General features: G+C 40.2%; 1 protein-coding gene across 1 annotated transcript in view; it reads right to left on the bottom strand.

Moving 5' to 3' along the window:
* The window catches only part of atf7ip2 (activating transcription factor 7 interacting protein 2), a 109,378-nt gene that overhangs the window by 56,107 nt on the left and 35,029 nt on the right, over positions 1–18,242 (bottom strand). The window contains exons 3-4 of the mRNA XM_072560003.1: positions 15,804–16,798; positions 325–467 (exon numbers count right to left, since the gene is read on the bottom strand). Coding sequence (XP_072416104.1) covers positions 325–467; positions 15,804–16,788 — 1,128 coding nt within the window. The 5' untranslated portion in view covers positions 16,789–16,798. The remainder of the gene's footprint in view (positions 1–324; positions 468–15,803; positions 16,799–18,242) is intronic.

Here is an 18,242-nt window from a genome sequence, read left to right as displayed (position 1 = left end):
GAAGTAACATTTTCCAGAGTCACAACACCATTTTAGATTAAAATGCACCTTTTTTCCAACCACTGTAATTAAACTTTAAAAATTCTTAATGCAAAGCATTTTGATATTCCTTTAGTTGAAGTGAAGATGATGAAGACATTGCTTGCTAAAATATAACAAACCCCTATAAATATAATGAATCAAATCATTAGCTGAAAGTATTCTTTAAAGCTTACTTTGAAAAAAATCCATTATCCACCCAATCATTTTTATTTCTCAGTATTTCCTTAAATGCTAACCAACTCTTATTACCCCATTCCTAAAGCAAATAAAAACAAGAGTCACCTCATGAAAACACTTCTTGGTAGTTTCTGCACTTTGGCTTTTGGAATGTAATTTAAGATGGTCACTTTTGTCACCTTCTGAAGTCTTAACTTGTTTGTTGCTACTTCTTTCTTCACTGCTTGAATAGGTCCTTTTTCTTAAACCTTAAATTAGAACATTATACACATTTATAGTCTAATGAAATGTAATGTTTTCCTCGTTAGAAGAGGAACTAATGTCAATCAATTAACGATTGTTTAAAATTTAGTTGTTCATTGATGTAAAGCATCTAGGTTGCTAAATTATTAGGATATCTTAAACACAGTTTCAAAGATTTATTTGAAAAGTAATAATATACTTAAAGACAATTTAAAAGAATTATCAATTTAATGAGAAAACAAAATCAAAAACACTAAGAGAGCAGACTGGTTGCCAAAAGGACTGACTGGAAGGGACATAACTATGGAGAATGTGTAAACTGGCCTTGTTGACAACCTTGTAAATAGTGATTGAGCCAGTTTGTTCACCTTGCAAACTTGATGCTGAAATTAAGCGCATTAAAACCATCCTGTGGGATAATGGTTAATCAGATAATTTCTTGGTATATTTCACAAACTCCTGAACAGGATTAAGGAGAGCACTGAAAAGTCATCCTGAAAACTGCCCAGTATCTATTACTTTAGACTGAGGAAAATAGCAGTGAATGTTTTCTATATGGACTTCTGCAAGGCATTCGCCACAGTTCTGCATGGTAGATTGGTTAACAAAGTTGAATCACATAGAGTACAGGGACAGCTAGCCATTTGGATATAAAATTGGAGATGGAAGACAGACGGTAGTGGTGGAGGGTTGCTTTTCATATTGCCACTGTTTTTGTCACTTATATGTATGAAATGGATGTGAATATAAGAGGTATGGTTAGTAAGTTTACAGATGACACCAAAATTGGTGATGGAGTGGACAGCAAAGGAGGTTACCACAGAGTTCAACAGGACCTTGATCAGATGAACAAATGTGCTGAGGAGTGGCAGATGAAAATTAATTTAGATAAATGTGATATGCTGTATTTTAGTAGATCAAATCAGAGTGGGACTTATACACTTAATGGTAAGGGCCTCGGGAGCATTGCCGAACAAAGAGACCTTGGGGTGCAGGCTCACATTTCCGTGAAAATGGAGTTGCAGGTAGACAGGGTGGTGAAGAAAGTGTTTGATATGCTTGTTCTTTATTGGTCAGTGCATTGACTATAGGAGTTGAGAGATCATGTTGTGGCTGTACAGGACATTGGTTCAGCCACTTTTGTAACGCTGAATTCAATTCTGGTCTTTCTCCTATATAAAAGATATTGTGAAACTTGAAAGGATTCAGAGAAGATTTACAAGGATGTTACCAGGGTCGGAGGGTCAGAGCTAAAGGAAGAGGCTGAATAGGCTGGGTCTACTTTCCCTGGAGCATCTGATGCTGAAGGGTGACCTTATAGAGGTTTCTAAGGTTATGAGGAGCATGAATAGGGTGAATATTCTAGGTCTTTTCCCCAGGGTAGGGGAGTCCAAAACTAGAGGGCATATGTTTAAGGTGAGAAGGGAAAGATTTAAAAGGGATTAAAGGAGAATCCTTTCATGCAGAGGGTTCTGCGTGTATGGAATGAGTTGCCAGAGGTGGTGGGGAGGCTGATATAATTACAACATTTAAAAGGCATCTGGATGGGTATATGAAAAGGAAGGGTTGAGAGGGATATGGGCCAAATGCTGGCAAATGGACTAGTTTAATTTAGGATATCAGGTCGGCATGGATAAGTTGGACTGAAGGGTCTGTTTCTGCACTGTACATCTCTATGACTTTATGACTCCAGGCTAATATCTCTCAAACATTTCAGCAACATAAGAAACTAGCTGTTTCCTGCTACTAAGCAGTAGCAACAGGAGTAGTGTTTGCCATTGACAAGCTTCTGATATCAGGCCAAAACATTCTGCTGATCAAATAAATAAGTAATGCGATAAATAGATTTCAATGCCTGTGAGATGGTGGACATGTAGATTTCATGTCAAACTGTAGTGGATCATAATCAGACAACATACCCTTTTGGTGGTTCACAACATTACATGAGGCTGACTCTCTCACAAACCCACATTTGCAAATCATAAAGCAGTGTCTAACATGAGATAAGATTCCACAATTGGATAACAGGACGATTTGGACCGAAGGGTTTGTTTCCATGTTGTACGTTTCTATGACTCTGACTCAATTACATTTGGTCAACATTCCTGAGTATGTAAATAATCAAACTGGCAACCAACTTTGGATTGTCAGTAAGGTTTGTAGCATGGCACATTTGCACCTAATCAGAGTTAAATGTGTTAATACACAGGGCCCGGTGTATTCAGACAGAAAAACCACTTGCTGACCATTCAACATTATCCTCTCAAAGCATAAATGTTATTTTCCCTTTACTAGGGTATTTCTTGTGAATTGCCCTAATTAGTGCAAGACTAAAAGATTCAACAAGACAGAGTTTTTTCCCAGCAATACTCAGTTCTGTACTTTCAAACAGCTATTTCTATCTTAAATAATCAATTTCGTAGAACAGAATTATAGAATCCCAATTATGTGGAAGCAGGCCATTCGGCCCATAGAGTCACACTCCCCCTCCAACCAGCATCCCACCCAGATCTGCCCTGCCCTATCCCTATAACCCCACATTTCCCATGGCTAACTCACCTAGTCTGTATATCCCTGGACATCGTAGGCAAATTTTGTGTGGCCAATCCATCTAACGGCAGCACGGTGGCTCAGTGGTTAGCACTGCTGCCTCACAGCACCAGGAACCCGGGTTCGATTCCCGCCTTGGGCAACTGTCTGTGTGGAGTTTGCACATTCTCCCCGTGTCTGTGTGGGTCTCCTCCGGGTGCTGCAGTTTCACAATCCAAAGATGTGCAGGTCAGGTGAGTTGGCCATGCTAAATTGCCCATAGTGTTGGATGTGTTAGTCAGGGGTAAATATAGGGTTGGGGAATGGGTTTGGGTAGGTTTCTCTTCAGGAGGGGCGATGTAGACTTGTTGGGCCGAAGGGCCTGTTTCCACACTGTAGAGAATCTAATCAAATCTACATATCTTTGGACTGTAGGAGGGTACCAGAGCACCCGGAGGAAACCACACAGATATGGGGAGAATATGCAAACTCCATACAAATAGTCATGTAAGGCTGGAATTGAACTTAGGTTTCTGGCACTGTTAGGCAGCAGTACTAGCCGCTGAGCCATCACGCTGCCAAACTCAAACTGCTGGTGTACTAAGCATGCTTTTATATCACTGAGAATGAAGCTGGTCAAGTGGTTGAAGTATAAGTGGGCGAGCATTTTGGGGACAGTGACCACATCTCTAAATTTCAAAGTCATCATGGAAAGAGATAACAATAGTGTAGCAGTTAACTATCTAAATTTGGGGGGGGGGGGCGGTGGGGTCCAGTTTCAATACTATTAGACAGGATCTTGCAAACAGACTGCGAGCAGCTACTTGAAGTTAAGTCTACACTTGGAGAGTGGGATAGTGTAATATAGAGAGTGTAGGGGCAGTGTGTTTCTATAAGAGTGAAAGGCAAGAACAACAAGTCCTGAGAACCCTGGGTGTTAAGGGATAATCAAGAAAAAAAAATTGCTAGGTACAGTGTATTAAAAACAGGGGAGGTCCATTAGAAGTATATAAAAATCTAGGAGGGCAAACAGGGGCCATGAAATATCTTTGGCAGACAGAAGTAAGGAAAATCCCAAAGGCATTTAAGTATATTAAGAGCAAGAGGATTATCAGGGAAAGAGTGGGCCTGTTAGAGACCAAATGGGAAATCTGTGCATGGAGCTCAAGGTCATGGGTAAAGTCTTAAATGAATATTTCTCATTTCTATTCACAAAGAAGAAATACATTGTAGCTGGAGACTTCAGTTGGGATAGTGAGCTCCTGTATTCCTGATGAAGGGCTTTTGCCCGAAATGTCGATTTTACTGCTCTTCGGATGCTGCCTGAACTGTTGTGTTTTTCCAGCACCACTCTAATCTAGACTCTGGTTTCCAGCATCTGCAGTCATTGTTTTTACCATAGTGAGCTTCTAGTGCAGGTTGAAATTAATAAGGGGGGGGTTATTAGATGTATTAGAGGACATATTGTCAGGGCCTGATGAGATGTATTCCAGCTACTATAAGGGGTAAGGGATGAGATTGCTGGGCCCTGACAGAGATATGCAAAATTCTGCTGGCCACTGGCCACAGATGAAGTGCCAGATGACTGCAGGAAAGGCAATGTGGTTCCTTCTTTAAGGGCAGCAGGGATAGACCAGAAGATTACCAACTAATTAATCTGATGTCAGTGGTAGGGAGGTTACTGGAAAAAATTCTGAGGGACAGGAATAATCAATACTTGTAAAAGACAGAAGTTGATGAGGGATAGTCAGCATGAAATCGAGAGAGGTAGATCCTGTCTCACAAATTTAATTTAATTTTTAAATATATTGATGAGGGTGGTGCAGTTGTAGTTTACATGGACTTCAGTTAGGCCTTTGAAAAGGTCCCAAAGGGAAAGCTTATCCAAAAGTTAAGAGCCAAAGGGATCAAAGGCGAGTTAGTAAACTGTATCCAAACCTGGCTTGCAAATATGAGGCAAAGGGTGATGGTGGAGAGTTGTTTTTGTGATTGGAAGCCTATGACCAGCAATAAACTACACTGGTCACTGCTGGGACCGCTCCTGTTTGTAATGTATATAAATGACTTGGATGTGAATGTACTAGGTATAATTAGTAGGTCTGCAGAGTATACAAAAATTGGTGGTGTTGTTGTTAGTAAGGAGGAAGGTCTCAGTCTACAGTCTGATATTGATCCGCTGGTAAATTGCGTAGGGTAATAGCAGATAGAATTTAATCCTGATAAGTTTAAGGTGGGACATTTTGGGAGGTCTAATAAAGGGAAGGTTTTACACAATGAATGGTAGGTCCCTAAGAAGGGCTGAGGAACAAGGGGACTTTGGTGCATAAGTTCACAGATCCCTGAAGGTGTCAGCACAAGCAGACAGGGTAGTGAAGGCAACAAACGGGATGCTTGCCTTTATTAGCTGGGGCATAGAATATAGAAGCAAGGAAATCTTGTTACAACTTTGTAGAGCATTAGTTAGGTCACAGGTGGAATACCATAGGCTGTTCTAGTTGCCACACTATTGGAAGGATGTTGCATTGGAGAGGGTGCAGAGGAGTTTCACTAGGACATTGCTGGAATGGAAACGTCTCAGTGATGAGGAGAGACTGGACAGGCTGGGTTTGTTTTCTCTACAGCAGAGTACTTTCATAACATTAAGAAGCATCTGGCAAAGCACTTAAAAAACCATGGCAAGAGAACTATGGACTGAGTGCAGGGAAATTGGATTATTATAGTTTGGTGTTTGTTAATTGACATAGACCTGGTGGGGTGAAGGGCCTGTTGCTATAGAACATAGAACATAGAACATAGAACAATACAGCACAGAACAGGCCCTTCGGCCCACGATGTTGTGCCGAACTTCTATCCTAGATTAAGCACCCATACAGTGCTATACTGTGTGACTTTATGGAAATAAACTATGGGGGAAAATTAGCAAGTAATAAAACGCAGATAGTGACAGTTCTTTAAACGTAGAAAAAAAGAAGGGCCAAAGTAAACATATGCCCCTTAGAAATAAAGCTGGGGAAATATTGATGGGGAGCCAGAAAATGATAGTGGAGTTAAATAAATATTTTGCATCAGTCTTCATGTAGACCACACTAATAGCATTCCAAAAATACTCAAAAAATCAGGAGGGTAAGTGGGTAGGTGGGAATGTAAAGAATCAACACACATCACTGGAGGAAAAAGTAACTATGGAAACTAATGGGCCAAGGGCTGATATGTATCCCAGATTTGATGGATTTAAATATACGATTTTAAAGTTGCTCGAGACAGAGATACTGGTAGCAATATTCCAAGAATATTTAGATTCTGGAACAGTCTGGAGGAGCAGAAAACTACCAATGTAATCCATTTAAATCAAAAAGACACCGACAAAAGATAAAGTAATCATAGGACAGTTAGCTTAATATCTGCCATTAGGAAAATGCTAGAGTTCATTGTAAAGGGTGTAATAGTAGACTATTTTGAAATACAAAATATACTCAAGCAGAGTTAACATGGTTTCATGAAGGGTAAAGCACGCCTGACAAGTTTATTAAAATTTTTTGAAGTGTTAACAAGCTGGATAGAAAAAGGGAAAACCAGTAAGTATAATACACCTGGATTTCCAAAAGACGTTCAATAAGGTACCTCTCTGGCAAATACCATAGTCACAGACAACAGCATATTTTATGTATAGGAGTTGCAAAATCACGTTATGGCTATACAGGATGTTGGTTAAGCCACTTTTAGATTATTGTGTGCAATTCTGGACTCCCTCCTATCGGAACGATGCTGTGAACCTTGAAAGGGTTCAGAAAAGATTTACAAGGATGTTTCCAGGGTTGGAGGATTTGAGCCCGAGGGAGAGGCTGAATAGGCTGGGGCTGTTTTCGCTGAAGCGTTGGAGGCGGAGTGGTGACCTTATAGACAAGGTCTTTTCCCTGGGGTGGGGGAGTCCAAAATTAAAGGGCATAGGTTTAGGTGGAGAGGAGAAAGATTTAAAAGGGATCTAAGGGGCAATTTTTTCTCGTAAAAGGGTGGTGCGTGTAATGAATGAGCTAATGGAGGAAGTGGAGAAGACTGGTACAATAGTATTATATAAAAACATCTGGATGGGCATATGGATAGGAAGGGTTTACAGGGAAATAGGCCAAGTACTGGCAAATGTGACTAGATTGATTTAGAATATCTGGTCGGAATGGACGAGTTGGACTGAAGGGTCTGCTTCCGTACAGTACATCTCTATGACTCTATGTATCTTGAAGGGACAGTGTTAGGGAGAAACCCTTAGTGTAGGGGGATCTGATCTTATGTGAATAGATCTTGGAGAATAGTTAAAGGAAAACATCTTACTGGCTGGGCAGGAGTAGAGAATGGAGGAACAATGATAGCCAAGGGTGTTCATCTGGGAAAAGTCAGCTCGGTGGCAGAACTTACAGTACTAATTGAGGCTTTAAAAATAGCAGAAGTCAAGAAAGTGAATATTTAAATAGACCTATCAGAAAAGTGGGGAGATAGCCAGACAGATAAGGCCATGAAGGATATGACTGGGAACAAATATTGACTGGGATCACGACAGTACGAGTACTATAGATGTGTCAGTTTTTGTCCAGTGTGTGAGGGAGGGCTTCCTGACACAGTATGTAGACAGGCCAACAAGGGGTGAAGCCACATTAGATTTGGTATTGTGTAATGAGCCCAGCCAGGTATTAGACTTGGAAGTAGGTAAGCACTTTGGTGATAGCGATCACAATTCTGTTATGTTTACTTTAGTAATAGAAAGAGATAGGTGTATACCACTGGGCAAGAGTTACAGCTAGGGGAAAGGCAATTACGATGCAATTAGGCAAGATTTAGGAAGCATAGGATGGGGAAGGAAACTGCAGGGGATGGGCACATTAGAAGTGTGGAGCTTATTCAAGGAAAAGTTCCTGAGTGTCCTAGATAAGTATGTACCTGTCAGGCAGGGAGGAAGCTGTAGAGCGCGGGAGCCGTGGTTTACAAAGGAAGTGTATTCTCTGGTCAAGAGGAAGAAGGCTTATGTTAGGATGAGATGAGAAGGCTCAGTTAGGGCGCTTGAGGATTACAAGGTTGCCAGGAAAGACCTAAAGAGAGAGCTCAGAAGAGCCAGGAAGAGACATGAGAAGTTGTTGGCGTATAGGATCAGGATAAACCCTAAGGCTTTCTATAGGTATTTAAGGAATAAAAGAATTACGAGAGCAAGAGTAGGGCCAATCAAGGATAGTAGTGGGAAGTTGTGTGTGGAACCAGAGGAGATAGGGGAAGCACTTAATGAATATTTTTCGACAGTATTCACTCTAGAAAACGACAATGTTGTCGAGGAGAATACGGAGATACAGGCTACTAGACTACGTGGGATTGAGGTTCACAAGCAAGAGGTATTAGAAATCCTGCACAGTGTGAAAATAGATAAGTCCTCTGGGCCGGATGGGAATTATCCTAGGATCCTCTGGGAAGCCAGGGAGAAGATTGCCAAGCCTTTGACATTGATCTTTAAATCGTTATTGTCTACAGGAATAGTGCCAGAAGACTGGAGGATAGCAAATGTGGGTTCCCCTGTTCAAGAAGGGGAGTAGAGACAACCCTGGTAATTATAGACCAGTAAGCCTTACTTCAGTTGTTGGTGAAGTGTTGGAAAAGGTTATAAAAGATAGGATTTATAATCATCTAGAAAAGAATAATTTGATTAGGGATAGTCAGCACGGTTTTGTGAAGGGTAGGTCGTACCTCACAAACCTTATTGAGTTCTTTGAGAAGGTGACCAAACAGGTAGATGAAAGTAAACAGTTGATGTGGTGTATATGGATTTCAGCGAAGCGTTCGATAAGGTACAAAATGCGGAGGAATGGGATTGTGGGAGATATAGCAGTTTGGATCAGTTGGCTTGCTGAAAGAAGAAAGAGGGTGGTTGATGGGAAATGTTCGTCCTGGAGTCCAGTTACTTGTGGTGTACCGCAAGGGTCAGTGTTGGGTACACTGCTGTTCATCATTTTTATAAATGACCTGGATGAGGACGTAGAAGGGTGGGTTAGTAAATTCGTAGATGACACGAAGGTCAGTGAAGTTTTGGATAGTGACGAAGGATGTTGTAGGTTACAGAGAGACATAGAGAAGCTGCAGAGCTGAGCGGAGAGGTAGCAAATGGAGTTTAATGCGGACAAGTGTGAGATGATTCACTTTGGTCGGAGAAACCGGAATGCAAAGTACTAGGCTAATGGTAAGATTCTTGGTAGTGTAGGTGAGCAGAGAGATCTCGGTGTCCGGGTACACAGATCCCTGAAAGTTGCCACCCAGGTTGACAGGGTTGTTAAGAAGGCATACAGTGTTTTAGCTTTTATTAATAGAGGAATCGAGTTCTGGAACTATGAGGTTATGCCACAGCTGTACAAAGCTCTGGTGCAGTCAGAATTGGAGTATTGTGTACAGTTCTGGTCACCGCATTATAAGAAGGATGTGGAAGCTTTGGAAAGGGTGCAGAGGAGATTTAATAGGATGTTGCCTGGTATGGAGGGAAGGTCTTACGAGGAAAGGCTGAGGGACTTGAGGCTGTTTTTGTTGGAGAGAAGAAGATTGAGAGGTGACTTAATAGAGACATATAAGATAGTCAGAGGGTTAGAAAGGGTGGACAGGGAGAGCCTTTTTCCAAGTATGATGATGACGAGCACGAGGGAGCATAGCTTTAAATTGAGGGGTGATAGATATAGGACAGATGTCAGAGGTAGTTTCTTTACTCAGAGTAGAGTAGTAAGGGTTCGGAATGCTTTGCCTGTAACGGTAGTAGATTCCCCAACTTTAAGTGCATTTAAGTCATCATTGGACAAACATATGGACGTACATGGAATAGTGTAGGCTAGATGGGCTTCAGATTGGTATGACTGGTTGGTGCAGCATTGAAGGCCGAAGGGCCTGTACTGCGCTGTAATGTTTTATGTTCTATGCTCTATGACTAATCATTAAGGAGGTGCATTTGCAGCTGCAGTAAAGATTCGGTTGTGAAGGGAATATCCCCAAGATATGATGCTTCATGGAGCACCAAAGTAGAGTGATTAGATTGGGAAAGGGAGGAGCACAGAAATACCTATGATTGTATGCCCAACTACCTTGAGGAGAGTGGGTCAAGAAACTAAATATTTGGATATTGGAAAAAGTGATTCCCATGAGTCATCAGAGAAGTAACATGAGCAATGAATTTTACACCTACTAAACCTGGCTTACTAGCTAGGTTTATTACTCCAATATGTGGATGGATAGCACAGTCAAGAATCATGTAAATATGTAATAGATCAACATTATTGATGCTATTATCTTAGTACTTGCAATATCAGAACACCATACTGTTCCCAACAACTGTAAACCCACAACAGATAGAATGGTTAGGATAGGGGAGCCCAAGTACTAACTAATACCATGGTCATGCTTCAAGTAACACATGATGTTTCAGCATTGAGAGTCCGTAATGATCAAGTGCCATAAAGTGGGTCAAGCTGAGAAGCTGAGAAGGCTCACTAGGAGCTTTAAGTTTGGAACTGTACCAACAGAAAGGCAAAACCTTGAAAATGACCCATGGAAAAAGAAGTCTAATCGTAGGTATCAACAGATTTTTTACAACTGCCAATTTGGCCCTGAACTTATAGAATATGTTTGCCATGATCTCTTCCTGGGTGGACACAGAAAAAGTTAGTACATTGTGGGGCGAAGTGATCAGAAATATATCTTGTTGGCAATTGATATACAAGGAGAAGGATTTTTAAATAATTTGGGCTTTGCCAACGGCCAAAAGAGGGAATTAAAATGGCAAATTTAGCAAGCTTCAGAAACTGTTCAAAGACAAGCTGCTGGAACTAGTTAAGATAGTCAACGTCTAGCTGGTGCCAAGAGATTTAAGAGATACATTTTTGCAGTATCTAATACCTTATATGGCATAAGTGATTGAATGATATAGATAAAATGAATGTAAAATAGCACATCTGCAACCATGTGTAATCAATCAATTAGTGCACACTTTCCCTTGCATATGCTTGAATAAAATCAGTGAACATAGGAACTAACTTTGTTGAATCATTGTAGGTATGGGGAGGAAAATCTTTTTACTTCACTGGTGGATATGAGCATTGGGAGTAAATTGCATGTATGAAGCTCTCATAAATTATTCTTTTAGAACAATTTAAGAGCTTTAACAATACCTTCACCTTTGATAATTATAACACAGGGTGAAGACCAGAGGACTGCAACTCTAACAGACATCAGAAATGAATGTAGGTTTGCTCGCTGAGTTTGAAGGTTTGTTTTCAGACGTTTCATCACCATACTAGGTAACATCATCAGTGAACCTCCGATTGGAGCACTGATGGTATGGTCCGCTTTCAGTTTAGGTGTTTGGGTTTCCTTGAGTTTGTGATGTCATTTCCTGTTCTTTTTCTCAGAGGTTGGTAAATGGGATCCACCAGTTTCCTCATTTCCCCTCCCCCAACTTACCCCAGTTCCATCCTTCCAGTTCAGTACTGTCCTCATGACCTGTCCTACCTGCCAATCTCCCTTCCCACCTTTCCGTTCCACCCTCCCCCTGACCTATCACCTCCATCCCCACCCCCATTTTACCTATTGTACTTTTTGCTACCTTCTCCCCAGCCCCACCTCCCTCATTTATCTCTCCACCCTGGAGGCTCCCTGCCTCTATTCCTAATGAAGGGCTTTTGCCCAAAATGTTGATTTTCCAGCTCCTCGGATGCTGCCTAACCTACTGTGCTTTTCCAGCACCACTCTAAGCTAAACCATATAAACAACCCTCATTTATGTTTCTTTCCCCTTATTTCTTCTTTAGCCTCTTTATTTCATCTAATCTGATTCTAGGTTTTCAACTTTAAGAGCTAAAATAATTCTCAATATAGTACTTTTATTTTTCTCTTTAGTTAAAAGAGGGAAAGCTCACCACCTTTACTTAATTGCCTGTCTTTCCTGAATGCCACCTACCCACGGTCAGTCGGCTCCTAGCTTTTGCTTCCTTATAGCCATACCTCTGTAATACTTATCAACTCATACATCAGTTGAACATTTCTGTTTTATTGTGAATGTTGCAGGCATTCAAAAACAGTGCCCTTAAATTTAGTTTTATTAGTTTCTTTGTAAAGTCTGCTATTACCTGCTGCCATGCTCTTAAGCTTTTAATTACTGTCCCTTCTTGCCACATTCTGACTATCAACACCTACAATGCTTCCTTGACCAATTGTGTTGATATTCTATTTTTTCTTTATGTTTTACTCGAATAATCCTTTATGTGAAACCTCCCCCTCCTTAATTCAAATATAGTCATCTCTATTTCCCTTGTCATATGAGTCACCAGAACATTGGCATCAAGATGGTTCAGGTGAATTTCATGGCATAGCTCACATTTCCTCCAGCAGAGATACGACAGCCCCACAAATCAGAGTCCATATCTTTGAATCACCACCCTAATCTTATTTACCTTGCTCCAGAAATCATTTACTTTGAATCTTTATTTAGTACCTAGCTTCTCATACTCCTTACCTACAGCCTCCTTCCTAGTTTACCCTTGTCAATAGTACCTAAAATGACCAGGACAACGAGATCCTCTATCTCCTATTGCAAATTTCTCTCCAGCCTGTGGTATGCTGAAATTTGGTACCATGCAAGGATAACAAACTTTCTGCATTCTTTTTCTTGGCTGCACAGAATCGATGTCTATTGCCCTGTCTATAATGTGCCCTGCTAACATGATTCCTTTAAATCAGACCTCTCCATCCAATCACACTTGAATGGGTTCCTGTAGTTTGATACCACAATCAGTCTTCTCATCCATACTACAGTCTTCAGTCTTGTTCATTCGAAGTGTAGGAACTCAAACTTAAAACCATAAGACATGAGTGGAAGTAAGGCCATTTGGCCCATCGAGTCCACTCCACCATTCAAATCATGGCTAATGGGCATTTCGACACCACTTACCAGACTCTCCCCGTATCCATTAATTCCTTGTGAGGTCAGGAATTTATCAATCTCTGCCTTGAAGACACTTAACATCCCAGCCTCCACTGCGCTCTGTGACAATGAATTCCACAGGCCCATCACTCTCTGGCTGAAGACATGTCTCCTCATTTCTGTTCTAAATTGACCCCCTCTAATTCTAAGGCTGTGCCCACAGGTCCTAGTATCCCCACCTGATGGAAACAAATTCCCAGTGGCCACCCTTTTTAAGCCATACATTATCTTGTAAGTTTCTATTAGATCTCCCTTAACCTTCTAGCTGCCATTCCAAAGAAGAATGTTTAATCCCAACTCTCTGCCTTCTGGCAGATAGCCAATCCTCAATCCATGCCAGTAACTCATCTTGAACACCATGGGTCCTCACCTTACTTAGCAGCCTCCCGTGAGGCACCTTATCAAAGGCCTTTTGGAAGTCTAGGTAGATAACATCCACTGGGTTTCCCTGGTCTAACCTATTTGTAAGCTCTTAAAAGAATTCTACTAAGTTTGTCAGGCACAACTTCGCCTTACTAAATCCATGCTGATTTGTTCTAATCTGACACTACATTTCCAAGAATATAGAAAGCTCATCCTTAACGATGGATTCTAGAATTTTACCTACAACGGAGGTTAGGCTAATCAGCCTATAATTTTCCATCTTTTGTCTTGATCCTTTCTTGAACAAGGGATTACAACAGCGGTTTTCCAATCATCTGGGACTTTCCCTGACTCTAGTGATTTTTGAAAGATTACAACCAACGCCTCTTCTATTTCTTCAGCCACCTCCTTCAGAACTCTAGGATGGAGCCCATCCGGGCCAGGAGATTTTTTTAGACCTTTTAGCTTGTCGAGCACTTTCTCTTTTGTAATGGCTACCATACTCAACTCTGCCCCTTGACTCTCCTTAATTGTTGGGATATTACTCATGTCTTCTACTGTGAAGACTAACACAAAGTATTTATTAAGCTCTTCAGCTATTTCCTTATCACCCATCACTAGCCTTTCTGCATCAATTTGGAGTGGCCCAATTTCTACTTTTGCCTTGCGTTTGTTTCTTATGTATTGAAAGAAACTTTCACTATCATTCCTAATATTACTGGCTAGTGTACCTTCATATTTGATTCACTCCATCCTTATTTCCTCTTTGTTAACCACTGTTCGTTTTTGTAGCCTTCCCAATCTTCTGATTTCCCAGTGCTCTTGGCCACTTTATAGGCTCTCTCTTTTGCTATGATACATTTCCTGACTTCCTTTGTCAGCCATGGCTGTCTAATCCACCCTACCCCCAATTATCTTTCCTTTCCTTGGGAAGAACTGTATCCTCAATTATACCCAGAAACCCCTGCCACTGTTGATGTACTATCTTCCCCACTAGGCTCGGTTTCCAGTTGATTTTTGTCAGTTCCTCTCCCACACCCTTGTAATTACCTTCATTTAACTGTAACACCATTACATTTGATTTTGCCTTCTCTTTCAAACTGCAGACTGAACAATACCATGTTATGATCGTTGCCTCCTAAGTGTTCCCTTACTTTAAGATCTTTCATAAAGTCTGGCTCATTACATAGCACTAAATCCAGAATAGCCTGCTCCCTTGTGGGCTCCATCACAAGCTGTTCCAAAAAGCCATCCTGTAAGCGTTCCATGAATTCCCTTTCTTTGGATGTACCAGCAACATTATTCACCCAGTCTATTGCGTACTGAAGGCCCCCATGATCACCGTGACCTTGCCTTTCTGACATGCCCTAGCTATTTCCTGGTAGATCTTGCGCCCCTGGTCCTGACCACTGTTGGGAGGCCTGTACATAACTCCATTATGGTTTTTTCTTTCCTTTGTGGTTTCTCAACTCCACCCACACAGACTCCACATCATCTGAACCTATGAAATTGAATCTATGGCATTGAATGACATTCTTAACAAGGCAACCCTGCCCCCTCTACCCATCTCCTTGGATGTTTAACTGCCAGTCCTGAACCCTGCAACAACATCTCTACCACATCATAATCATTCACGATGATTTGTGCTGTTAATTCATCTACTTTATTATGAATACCAAGAGCATTCAAGTAAAGCACCTTAATGCTAATTTTCTTACCCCCGTGCTGCTAAACTTGTTGCTCAACTGCAAGAGTTAAGACTCCACCACTCCCATCTTCTCAATCCTCTTAACTATTTGATGCACAGTCACACTCTCTTGTCTTTAATCCAATCAGATAATGATACCCTAAAGGGTGAGGATGCCTTTTGGAACAAAATGTTCAGATAACTTTTCCCTTCACTCATAAACTTGCATATGTTGCAATGTATTTCCAACTCTATCCCTGAACCAAAGCTCCACACACTAAACACATTTACTGGAGATGTAGTTGTCATCAATTGTAGTGGTATCCCAGAGCTCCCACATGCTGCAGCCATGACACACCACCTGACGTGCCATCTGTAATTGTGTTAATTACAGTTATTTTTCTTAATTTATCATTTCTCTCTTTTAGCAAACTTCTTCATTCATTACACTCTGGCTTCCCACTTTGTGCATTTAAGTAGCACTCAGAGACCCCTTTATTTGTACTAAGCCACAGCTCATAAGCCAACTTAACCATTTCCAGCTACTCCCAGAACTTGTACATGTTTATTTAAATCTGGAAGAAACTTAACTTACCTCTTAACTTGAAGAATAATTTTCAATTAATTGCAAAACGTAAGTGAAAATTAGACTTGAAAGATTAACACTCAACACCCCATCATTCACCAAGCACCCCTAGCTTCATACTCTATTCGTTCAGGTAGCATTCAGATATGATTCATTGGTCACAAACCTTAAAATTTTAAACTTACTCACCAGACCTCTTCTTGTCCATAATTGTATTGCATTCAATCTGCTCTTGGTAATTAATCAGTAATTTAGATTCATCTATCTTTGATTGATCTTCTACATGAAGACATTTTGAAACAGAAGGTTTTTGTCTTTCATTTTGTACACTTCCTTCAACCTTGTCATTTAAATCCTGAGCAATATGTCGGGCTGACAAATGCACATTGCACATCAGATTCTGATGTGCTTCATTGGACAAATTTTCTGAAATTGGACTAATAGAGTGCTTTGTTTTCCTTAGATTACTCGTCTTTTTACAAGCACCTGAAGAAACAAATTTAAGATCTTCAACACCAATAGTGTGAAGGACTGGCTCAATATTCCATTTCTTATCTAAGCTGATGGAAGTCACACAGTTTTTCTGGTCAAGCAACGCAGGAACCTTAGTTGAATGGGTTTTAGAAGTTCTGTTGAAGTCTTCTGTTAATGCACATGTGGAGCAGGAAATAGCACTACCATTTCTAACAGTTATGTTTTGGTCAGTAGTTTCAGAGGAGGATTTCAGAGACATTTTGAGTAAACCAATATTCTGAAGTTCTTTTTGCTGAGGATCTTGTTTTTTAGTTTCAGGATGACCATTGGATTGAACATCTTCCTGACTTTTTAATCCAGCATTCTCCAGTTGTTTATCTGACATCCGTGTAACAGAACAATGTTTGAACTTGGCCTTGATTACCTCATTTTTGCAGTGAAGTGTTAAAGTCTGGTTCAGTTCAGTTTTTGAAATATCACTTTTTGGACAATTCGAAATTAAATGTTCATCAGGTTTACTGACATCTTCTGTATCCGTGTCCTTCAAATCACTTGTCAAATGATCACGCTCACTAAAGGGTTGTTTGTTCCCATTCGGAGGTCTGATTCTGATTAATGCTTCCCACTGCTTGCGGTCACTTACTTGAAGTGTTTTCTTTGCTCTGAAAACCTTCCTTGGAGCAATATTTGCAAGATCCATATCGGATTATCTATAACATTTAAAATAGAACAAGTTATTTATGAGGCCAAATGTAAAATTTAAGATCTACAGGAGAATTGTCCCTAACATGCATGCACACAAGATATTTGAAACGCAAGATATTCCCTACCTTTGAAACAGAAGGCCCCGATTCAAGTCTCAGCTGTTTCAGAGGTGTATAATAACACATCTGAATAGATTCACTGAAGATATCTTGTAGATGTTTTTAAAATCGATCAGATAACTAGGTTGTCTATGCAACTAAATAGGTTTTAAACAATTCAACAAAATATTCATTAGCATTTTTAATTAAGTAATTTAGATGTGTTTTTAATCTATTCATGGGATGGAATTCCTGGTAAAACCAGCAATTACTGATCCCTCTAAATTGTCTTTGCAAAGATGACAGTGAGCCAGCTTGTTGAATTGCTGCAGCCCTTCTGGTGTAGGTATGCCATTGTGTCGTTAGAAAGTGAATTGTACACCTTCTCAGCTCACCCGACTTGATCTGTAGCAAATGCATATTTACGGGACAGACGGTTGAAAAATTGTTGCGTTAGGGAGAGAGTTCTAGGATATTAACACAGTAATAGTAAAGGAACAGCAATACATTTCCAGGTCAGGATGGCATCAGACTTTGAGGTGATGTAGCAGGTAGCATTTTCATGCACTTGCTGCACTTCTCTTTCCTGGGAAACAACTTCTAAATTGTAACCGCCTAATGCTATTCACTGTACATCTTACAAATTTTAAAAGATATCCAAAATGCAAAAAATGTGAAAAATCAAGGTCTATAGTGGAAGGATTCAGGATGATTGGAAGACTTGAAACAAATTGGAGTTAAATGAAAAACCTAAAGATATAAACAGCCATCAGATGAGCCACATTGGTAGCTGGCTTATCCTTGAATTCTGACAAGATAATGAAACATAGACCCAGCATTCTAAAAAGAAAATAATGTATTTAAAACATGTTTTTGTATTTTTGCCATTAATTACATGCTTAAGAAAATGCTTATTAATTTTTTTCCTGACAATCACTTGGTAGACAACTAAAAACGGTTTTGTTTGGATTATGTAAATTGGCATTATCCTTGAGGGACAGGGAAGAAACAATGTCTGAAGGGGATTTGAAATTAAGCAATTTATTTTGCTTATATAGGGTTTATCCAAGATATATTGCAAGTTCATAATTTCGAATCATCCATGCTGACAACCATGTACTACAAATGAGAGAGTGGGCTTTTATTCAATTTCTAGGTAGCTTGTGGTGATCCATGAATGAAGCAAATTAAAATCAGTTTATTACTGTATTTCAGTTTGTATTATGTCCATATTCTCTTTCTTGGAAGAATGCATTACAAACATTTCATTAGACCTAACTGCCAAAAGAGAAAAGAAGAAAAAGAGTCTTTGCAATGACATACAGATTTACAGCAGCGAGAGACCTGGAGG

Source organism: Chiloscyllium punctatum, chromosome 40, assembly GCF_047496795.1.
Source record: "Chiloscyllium punctatum isolate Juve2018m chromosome 40, sChiPun1.3, whole genome shotgun sequence".
In the NCBI taxonomy this organism is placed as follows: domain Eukaryota; kingdom Metazoa; phylum Chordata; class Chondrichthyes; order Orectolobiformes; family Hemiscylliidae; genus Chiloscyllium; species Chiloscyllium punctatum.
This window is presented reverse-complemented; position numbering and strand designations above follow the sequence as displayed.